This window comes from Canis lupus, chromosome 12, assembly GCF_048164855.1.
Source record: "Canis lupus baileyi chromosome 12, mCanLup2.hap1, whole genome shotgun sequence".
NCBI classification, from domain to species: Eukaryota; Metazoa; Chordata; class Mammalia; order Carnivora; family Canidae; genus Canis; species Canis lupus.
Window position 1 is genome coordinate 15037837 of NC_132849.1, and position 10392 is coordinate 15048228.

The window sequence follows — 10392 nt, forward strand, 5'->3', positions numbered from 1 at the left end:
ACTCAGGGCTTTTGCAGGCCGCTTCCAGGGATGCCCAGCGCCGAGCAGCATGGCCCGGCCTGCAGGAGGCCCCTTGTGCCGGGAGGTGCGGTGTGAACTTGGGGCGGACGCCGCGGGTCTGAACGAGCGAAGGTGCTGGGAAGCAGGGTGGGTGGCGGCGGCGGCGGCGGCACAACGAAGCCAGGCCCAGAACTGGGCTGGGACTCGCGTCGAAGCCGGTCCTCCGGACCCCTTAGGTTTAGCCCCTTGAGGCCGACCCAGACCGCGCAGGCGCCTCCACTTCCGCCACGGGCGGCCGAGGCCAGGGGCGCCGCGGTCGCCGCCGCCCGGGTTCCCGCCCTCTGCGCGCCGCCTCCGCCTCCTCCAGCCGCGGCCGCCCCGCCCCCGCCAGCCTGGGGTCCCAGCGCCCGCGGTCGCAGGTCGCAGGCATGCAGGGTGGCAGCGGCGAGGAGGGCGGCCTGGGGCGCGCCGTGTGCGTGCTGACCGGGGCCTCCCGCGGCTTCGGCCGGGCCTTGGCGCGTCTCCTGGCCCGGCTGCTGGCGCCCGGCTCCGTGCTGGTCCTAAGCGCCCGCAACATCGAGGCGCTGCGGCAGCTGCAGGCCGAGCTGGACGCCGGGCGGCCCGGCCTGCGCGTGCTGAGTGTGCCCGCCGACCTGGGCGTCGAGGCCGATTTGCAGCAGCTGCTCGGCGCCCTACGCGAGCTCCCCAGGCCCGAGGGGTTGCAGCGGGTGCTTCTCATCAACAATGCGGGTAAGGCGCCGGCCGGCGGGGGCGGACTCCCCGGGAGGGCCCCGGACTCCTGCTTAGCGCCCCTGTCTCTTCAACCTCCCTCTCACTTTCCCCACCGCTAGGAACTCTTAGGAGTCAGAAAAGATGCCTGAAAAATCCGAGCTGTTTCAGCAAGTTATGGAGAAAGACTCCGTGCCATCGGCGCGACCCATTTTTCCCATCCCCCCCCCCCCCCCCCCCCCGCCCTTCCTTCCCATTTCAGGCAAATTTTCTAAAATGACTAGAACTTTCCCAATCGCCTTGCTCTGCGCCCTCTGGCGGAGGCCTGAGTCAGGGCATGAGGTCTTCCTGCAAAAGTAAATTACCCGCTTTTCCAAATGGCCCCTTGAGTCCTCCTCTCAGGTCCAGGGCAGGGTATGACATTTCCATTTTGCAACTTGGGGTGACTGTGAGCAACCCCAGGTGTGTCTGTCTGCGAAGCTGGGAAGAGGGAGGTGTCTTCAGAAGCACTAGGGAGACTCCTCCAAGTTTAGTTAGGAAGGGGGTATCTAGAGGAATTTGGAGAGGGCTGGGGAAACAGGGACCTGCCTGCACACCCTGATTCCTTAAGGTCTGTTTTTTCAGGCACTCTTGGGGACGTGTCCAAAGGCTTCGTGGACCTGGGCGACTCAGCTGAAGTAAATAACTACTGGGCTGTCAACTTGACCTCCATGCTATGCCTGACTACCACCATCCTGAAGGCCTTTCCAGACAGTCCTGGCCTCAGCAGGACCGTGGTTAACATCTCATCCCTCTGTGCTCTGCAGCCTTTCAAAGGCTGGGGATTGTACTGTGCAGGGAAGGCTGCCCGTGACATGATGTTCCAGGTCCTAGCCGCAGAGGAACCCAGTGTCAGGGTGCTGAGCTATGCCCCAGGTAGGTGGGGCATTACCACCTCCCCTGTCACCAGGAACCTGCTGGTTCGCCCCTGGGGGGTGTGCAGAGGGCCTAGTCTGTCCCCTCCAAGAAAGAACCCACAGAGTATGTTGTCCCTGAATTCTTAACCATCATTCCTTAAGGAAAATGTAGGCTCCAGAAGTTAGAGCCAGCTGGGATAAGGAGTGTGTTTAGAAGATAAGGTGAAAGGCAGTTGCCCGGCCTGGAGGGTGGGGCTGGAAAGTCTGAGATACTAGAGTTGAAAGACGATTAGGGTTTGAATTTCAGGCCTGGCCCACATTTCCTTATGTGAAACAGGAAGATGCTATCTGTCTACAGGGCAGATTAGAGGACTAAATGAGGTAATATATATGAAAATGATCCCTAGCCATGAAGTGCTATCTAACTGTTGGCACTTCTAAATATTAGAACTTATCACACTGTATTTTCTTCATATCTATACTACTTTCTCCTGAAAAGCCTTGAAGGCAGGAACTTTGCACTGTGCACCTGTATGTTCCAAGCACCTAGCAAAGCACCTCACTGAGTCAGTCTTCAGTAATGTTAGTTGAATGAAGAGCAGAGAGACATTGTGAAATGCTGGCCACCCCCGGCTAAATTGTGCTAGAATACCAAGAGGATGCTGGGATAAATAAAAGAGGGCCCTATCTTCACAAAAGTTAAACAGTAAGGGGTCTTGTGATACTTGGTCTGGTTTCTCACTACCCTGCCATGATACCACTCTTCCCCTTTCTGAAAAGTGAGGCTTCCTTTTTTTTTTTTTTTAAGATTTTATTTACTTATTTAATCATGAGAGACACAGAGAGAGGCAGAGACACAGGCAGAGGGAGAAGCAGGCTCCATGCAGGGAGCCCGATGTAGGACTCAATCTCAGAACTCCAGGATCACTCCCTGAGCTAAAGACAGACACTCAACTGCTGAGCCACCCAGGCATCCCGAAAAGTAAGGCTTCTATACTAGACTTGAGGCTGGGGGAATTATAAGACAGTGACAAAGCTGTTGTATAATATCTAAGTGACTTAGAGTTCCAGTGGTCTGTTCCCCTTGGAACCTGGGGGCAAAATGTAGAAAGACCTGACCAGAGCCCAAATGCGGCAGAGCCAGGATCAAACCTTGCCTCCAAGTTCATGACCAGTGCTACTTTTACTTCCTCATGCTCTCTAGTACCCAATCTTCCCTTCCTTCCTAACACATACACTGTTATTCTTTGTTTTTTTTTAAAGATTTTATTTATTTATTCATGATAGAGAGAGAGAGAGGTAGAGACACAGGCAGAAGAAAAAGCAAACCAAAAAAAAAAAAAAAAGAAAAGCAGGCTCCATGCCAGGAGCCCGACGCGGGACTCGATCCCAAGTCTCCGGATTGTGCCCTGGGCCAAAGGCAGGCACCAAACCGCTGAGCCACCCAGGGATCCCCATACACTGTTATTCTATAAGAATAACACGATTGAACGTGTCAATTGAACTTGGCACCCCCCTGGACTCAGCCTAGGACTTACTCAATCAGCTGGGGCAAACAAAAACCACAGTCTGGTGTGGAGCCTACTCCAGAATGTCATTTGATTGGGTTGGATCTGATTGAACGTCTGCAAATCCATCAATACAGTATACCATATTCATAAAGCAAAGGATAAAAATCATATGATTATCTCAGTAGAGGCAGAAAAAATACTTGGCAAAATTTAACATCAATTTATGATTTAAAAAAACTAAAAAAAAAAAAAAAGGGTAGAGGAAATGTACTCAACATAGTAAAGACCATATATGATAAGTCTATAGCTAACAGCATACTCAATGATGAAAAGCTAAAAAAACTTTCCCTCTAAGATTGGGAACAAGACCAGGAAACCACTATCACCACTTTTATTTAACATAGTATTAGAAGTCCTAGCCAGAGCAATTAGGCAAGAAAAAGAAAAGACAGTCAAATCAAAAAGAAAGAGGTAAAACTATCTATTTGCAGATGACATATTATATATAGGAAACCCAAAAACTCCACCAAAAGACTATTAGGACTAATAAATTCGGGACACCTGGGTGGCTCAGTGGCTGGGCTCCTGCCTTCGGCTCAGGTCATGATCCCGGGATCCGGGATTGAGTTCTGCATCGGGCTCCCTGTGAGGAGCCTGCTTCTCCCTCTGCCTATGTCTCTGCCTCTCTCTCTCTCTCTCTCTCCTCTCTCTCTGTCTCTCATGAATAAATACATAACTTTTTTTTAAAGGACTAATAAATTCAGTAAAGTTGCAGGATACAAAATAATACACAAAAATCAGCTGCATTTCTGTACACTAATAATGAGCTATCATAGAAATTAAGAAGACAGCCCCATTTACAATTGCATCAAAAAGAGAAAATAGGAACAAATTTAACCAAGGAGGGAAAGACCTGTACACTGACAACCATAAGACATGGATGAAAGAAATGGAAGAAGACACAAATCAGTGGAAAGATATTCTGTGTTCATGGATTGGAAGAGAATATTGCTGAAATGTTTATACAACCCAAATACATCCACAGATTCAGTGCAATCCCTACCGAAACTCCAATGACGTTTTTCACAGAACTAGAACAAACAATTGTAAAATTTGTATGGAACCACAAAAGACCCCAAATACCCAAAGCAGTCTTGAGAAAGAGAAACCTGGAAGCATCAACTCCCTGATTTCAAACTATATTACAAAGGCATAGTAATAAAAACACTATGGTATTGGCATAAAGACAGACACAATTTACCAGTGAAGTCATATAGGCTGGGTGTCTTGAAGAAGATAATTATTGGGGGAGGGTGTTGAAATTTTGGAGTGACTTATTAGCTCCATGAACTTGGATGTACAAATCTTACCCCAGATTTGGGAAGTTCTCAGCCATTATTTCTCTGGGATTCCAATATCTCTTAAGTCCTCTTTACTCTTTTTTGTTCTTTTTTATTTTGTACTCTTCTGCCTGGATGATTTCTAATGATCTGTCTTCTAATTGAGTAATTTCTTTCTTCTGCTTGAAGAAGAACAAAATTTTATTCTTCTGCTTGGTTGAATCTGTTGTTGACTTCTCTTGAATTCTTTAGTCATTTTATTCTTCAACTCTAGGATTTCAGTTTGTTGGGTTTTTTAAAGTGGTTTCTATTTCTTTGTTGAATTTATTCTGTTCATGCATAGTTTTCCTAATTTCATGTAGCTGTCTATCTGTATTTTCTCTCTTTTTAAGATTTTATTTATTAATTTGAGAGAGAAAGTGCATGTGAGCAGGGAGAGAGGAAAAAGGCAGAGAGGGAGAGAGGGAGAGAATCTCAAGCAGACTCCATGCTGAACACAGAGCCTGATATGGGGCTCGATCCTACCACCCTAAGATCATGACCTGGGCAGCCTGGGTGGCTCAGCGGTTTAATACTGTCTTCAGCCCAGGGTGTGATCCTGGAGACCTGAGATCAAGTTCCATGTTGGGCTCCCTGCATGGAGCCTGCTTCTCCCTCTGCCTGTGTCTGTGCCTCTCTCCCTCTGTGTTTCTCATGAATAAATAAATAAAATCTTTAAAAAAAAAAAAAAAAAGATCATGACCTGAGCTGAACCCCAGAATCAGACACTTAACCAACTGAGCCACCTGGGCACCCCATCTATCTATATTTTCTTGTAGTTCACTGAATTTCTCTAAGAAGATTATTTTAAATTATTTGTTCATACATCTAATTTCTTTAGGGTCAGTCATTGGAGTTTTAGAGGTTTCCTTTGGTTGTATCACATGTCCCTGATGATTCATGATCCTTGTGGCCCTGTGTTGGTGTCTGTTTTTGAGGAAGTAAGCACCTCTCCCAGTCTTTACAGGCTGACTCCAGTAGGCAAAGCCCTTTAACAATCAGCCTATCCAGTGAATCTAGGTGAACCATCTGGTGTCATCTGCATCAGACTTGCTGCTGGAGTCTTTGGGCAGCCTGTTGCTGGGGTGGGTTGAAAGCCTGGGTTCATGGTAGTCAGTCTGGTGCTGAGCCTGGCAGGGAGCCTGGGTTTGTGGGTGCCTCCATAGAGCCTGGATTTACAGGCACTGATTGCAAGCTTGGAGGCATCTAGGGCCATAGGAGCTGGCTGGAATATGCCAGGTACCTTAGTTCATGAGGGCTTGTCAGTAGCCTGATACCATGGGAGCAACCTGAGGCCACAAGGACCAGCTGATACTGGAATGGATTGGCGGCCTGGGTTTCTTGGGGCTTTCTGGGAGCCTGGAATCACTTGGGGCCATTGGAGCTGGCTGGAGCCAGCAGGCACCAGAATGATCCTGGGGCCTACGTTTGTGGGAATCTGTGCTATAGGAGCTGTGTGGGGCTGTGGGAGCCACTTGGGGCTGCAGAGGCCACTGAAACTGGGGTTAGCTGGGGGCCTGGGTTTATGGAAGCCCATAGGGAGACACCTAGGGCCATGGGAGTTGGCCCCATGCTACAGCGGGTTGGCTCTGGGATCCCCTATGAAGTCAGGTGCTTACTTCACTCTCCCATAGGGAGAGTGTCTCTACACAGGGGTGCCTGGGCTTGGGGGACAGATATAAGGGTAGTACAAATCTCTTATTTCCTACCTTCCTCAATGCATCCTTTCTTATTTCTGTGTTTCACCCAGGTAGTATAATCCCTTACCTGGAATTCTTGGCTTTTGTGAAGGTAATTTCACATGCAGCTAGTAGTTCATATTAATGTTTCTGGAGAAAAGTGCTAGAAATTCTTATGCCACCATATTTAGCCACATTTTAGCAAGATACATTTTGCAGAGGGCTACGGGAAGAGTTGAAGCAGAGAAAGCACCAGAGGGCCGGACTATCGGGGTATATAGAAGCAGAAGGGTCCGTCCTACTTGGTGACTGGTCAGCTGCAGGAACAGAGTGGGGAGGGAGGAGGTGAGGATGGAAGTTCTGAGCTTGGGAGGAGAGTGCTTCATGAATAGAAATGGAAAAGTCAGGAGGAGGAGGTTCTGGTTGGACAGGAGATGATAAGCGTGGTTGTAGACACAGTGGTCTGGAGACACCATGTTCCTTGGGCATCGGAATTTGAGTCTGGAGCTGAGTAGTGGCAGAATGACCCTGACCACACTTGTCAGCCAGGGTGAGGTATTCCCTGTGGCCAGACCTGACTCCACCATACTCCACACACACAGCACGGACCCCTGGCTCGGCCATGTCCCCTCAATGTCTGCTCTTCATGCCCTAGGTCCCCTGGACACAGACATGCAGCAGTTGGCTCGGGAGACCTCAATGGACCCAGACTTACGAGAACAGCTGCAGAACCTGAAGACAAAAGGGGAGCTTGTGGATTGTAATATGTCGGCCCAGAAACTGCTAAGTTTGCTACAAATGGACACATTCAAGTCCGGAGCCCATGTTGACTTCTACGATAAATAAGCCAATGTCCTTGGCTTCCTGGGGCTTTCTTCCCCCTCCCTCAGGCACACCCAGGAGCCCTGTGCCACCCCACATCCTGCCACAATGGCACTGCCCACCCTGCCTTACCTTGGTAAAGTCTGCCTTACCCAGATAAGCACTCATACCTACTGTCCTGCCCTCAGATCCAGCTAGCAGCAAGGGCCTCGGATTGCTAGAATCCCAGTTCTTAGGAGTCTATTGACCGCCCTGGGTTAGGGGGAGCTTGGGCGAGAGAAATTGTGGTTGTTGACTTTCTGTCTCCCCAGAAATAGAACTTTAGGGATGGAAAAAGCCGGACAAGAAGCTGAAACCCTGAAGAGGAGTTGGGTCTCTCATGGCCAGTCCATGGCTGAGCTGGTGTCAAATGGGAGGGCCCACGTAGATTCACTGCCCACAGGGGAGGGAGGACAGTGCAAATTCAGCACACGAGGATGCCCCATGGTCATGGTAGCAGGACCTTGTGTTGAACTCATCCTCATTCTGATGCCTCCTCCCTCCAGAACCTACCATCTGTCCCTCAGTGGGGGGAAAGGAGAGTTTATGTGCATGTGAAAAGCAGATACAAATAAAATGTAGATTGTCCTTTATTAACGCTTGCCTTCTCTGTTATGGGGCCCATGACTGACTCCTGGTTCGCTGGTCCAGAGGTGTTCCTATGGCAATTAGCCCAAACTTTGGGCCTTGTCCTTACTTCCAGGGGAGTTGTCAGGGTTGTCAGCCTTTGGGCCTTGTCCTTATTTCCAGGGGAGTTGTCAGGGTTCTCAAGGACCCCTACCCAGTGGTGAGCTCAGGTTCAGAGTTGGACAAGATAGACATTCCCAGACACCTTTTCCTCTAGATGCCTTTGCTGACCTCAGTCTTTAGTAGCCTTTCCTCATCCTTGACCTATTCAAAGAGTAGGCTTCAGTGCCTGATTCCCAGCCTCCCTGGCCCTCTCAGATTCCCAATCCTACCCATTGCCCTCATGGCAATGTTCTGAATGATCTCCTTAGGGGGAAGTCTGTCATGGGATGAGCCCTCGGTTCTGGTCCCTAGTAGGGTGGGCTTAAGGCCAACATGCCTTTGGGGAAGGTGGGCAATATTCCAAGAGGGAAGCCCTAAGAAACCAGGTATGTTAACAAACCCATCCTTCTGCCAGTCAGGGGATGTGGGCCAGGGTGGAAGCTCCACAGTGGTGGAGGTCTGTAGCCAGCCAACTGGCCCCTTGCCCCGTGTCCTTATTTAGGAGAGACCACTGTCTCCCAGGACACTTCCTGCATCTGAGCTTGTGGGAGGAACTCTTGTTCCTCCTCATGTACAGCAGAGGGCGCACGGAGGCCGTTCCTCCAGGAGAACCCCAGCCACTCAGCTCAGGAGGCAGGCTGTGGGCCAGAGCCGACAGCACCCTGATAGGTTCCCTAGGAGGGACCCAGTAACTCCTGCTCTTTCATTGCCCAGCAAAGCGTTTGCCCTCACTGGAGTCAAAATCACGGCACTCACGTCCCTGGTCTGCCATTTGCCAGCTGGTAACCCTGGGCACGTTGCCTCTCCTTGTTTCAGTTTCCTTATCCGAAAAATGGTACCTCCCTCAGAGGGTCATTGGGAGCATTAAGTGACTGAATATTTGTAAATGTTTAGCACAGTGCTAGTTTTGCAGTAGGTACCCAGAGATTCAGATATTATTACCTTTGAATATCAAAATCCAGATTAATCTGGAGCCCCACTTGCAACCCAGATGCCCACCCCCTTGCTGACCTACAGCAAGAAATCTCACTGTGCTCCCCCTGCTTGAAGCCTTGGTGGGCTGGCATTCAGTCTGGACAGCTTGTTCTGGACTCACCAGGCCCATAGGAACATGCACGACCCTTGAATTTAGAAACCCTTGGCCCCATGTCCCCCTGTAACAGAGATCTTGAAGGGTCTTGCAGCAGGGCCCTCGTCCTCTGGGCTGTTTCCTTAGAACAGAGGAGCTCCAAGATTCCTTCCAGAAGGTGGGGCTGGGCCAGCCTGGGCTGCCCCTTCTGTCTGGTCACTGTTGGGCAGATTTCCTCACCCAGCCCTCTGCTCCTGGGGAGTGTGAGAGCAGTGCACCAGCACAACCCTCATGGGTGCCCCATCGGGCAGGATTGTTTCCCTCTTGTCCCACCAGGCTGGTTGACCAGGACTTTGTTTTTTTGTTGTTTTTCTTTTTTTTTTTTTTTTTAGTTTATTTATTTATTTTTATTGGTGTTGAATTTACCAACATACAGAATAACCCCCAGTGCCCGTCACCCAATCACTCCCACCCCCCGCCCTCCTCCCCTTCTACCACCCCTAGTTCGTTTCCCAGAGTTAGCAGTCTTTACGTTCTGTCTCCCTTTCTGATATTCCCCACACATTTCTTCTCCCTTCCCTTCTATTCCCTTTCACTATTATTTATATTCCCCACATGAATGAGACCATATAATGTTTGTCCTTCTCCAACTGACTTACTTCACTCAGCATAATACCCTCCAGTTCCATCCACGTTGAAGCAAATGGTGGGTATTTGTCGTTTCTAATGGCTGAGGAATATTCCATTTTATACATAAACCACATCTTCCTTATCCATTCATCTTTCGATGGACACCGAGGCTCCTTCCACAGTGTGGCTATTGTGGACATTGCTGCTAGAAACATCGGGGTGCAGGTGTCCTGGTGTTTCATTGCATCTGAATCTTTGGGGTAAATCCCCAACAGTGCAATTGCTGGGTCGTAGGGCAGGTCTATTTTTAACTCTTTGAGGAACCTCCGCACAGTTTTCCAGAGTGGCTGCACCAGTTCACATTCCCACCAGCAGTGTAAGAGGGTTCCCTTTTCTCCGCATCCTCTCCAACATTTGTTGTTTCCTGCCTTGTTAATTTGCCCCATTCTCACTGGTGTGAGGTGGTATCTCATTGTGGTTTTGATTTGTATTTCCCTGATGGCAAGTGATGCAGAGCATTTTCTCATGTGCATGTTGGCCATGTCTATGTCTTCCTCTGTGAGATTTCTGTTCATGTCTTTTGCCCATTTCATGATTGGATTGTTTCTTTGCTGTTGAGTTTAAGAAGTTCTTTATAGATCTTGGAAACTAGCCCTTTATCTGATACATCATTTGCAAATATCTTCTCCCATTCTGTAGGTTGTCTTTTAGTTTTGTTGACTGTATCCTTTGCTGTGCAAAAGCTTCTTATCTTGATGAAGTCCCAATAGTTCATTTTTGCTTTTGTTTCTTTTGCCTTCGTGGATGTATCTTGCAAGAAGTTACTGTGGCCGAGTTCAAAAAGGGTGTTGTTGCCTGTGTTCTCCTCTAGGATTTTGATGGAATCTTGTCTCACATTTAGATCTTTCA

The 10392-nt window shown here is 49.2% G+C and overlaps 1 protein-coding gene across 1 annotated transcript; it reads left to right on the forward strand.

Annotated features, from left to right (window-relative positions):
• Window positions 1-385: 385 nt before the first annotated feature.
• On the forward strand, window positions 386-7648 carry SPR (sepiapterin reductase). The gene is made up of 3 exons (XM_072769840.1): window positions 386-750; window positions 1354-1644; window positions 6850-7648. The coding sequence occupies exons 1-3, from the start codon at window positions 429-431 to the stop codon at window positions 7038-7040; spliced, it is 804 nt and encodes a 267-aa protein (XP_072625941.1). The 5' UTR covers window positions 386-428; the 3' UTR covers window positions 7041-7648.
• The last annotated feature ends 2744 nt before the right edge of the window (window positions 7649-10392 follow it).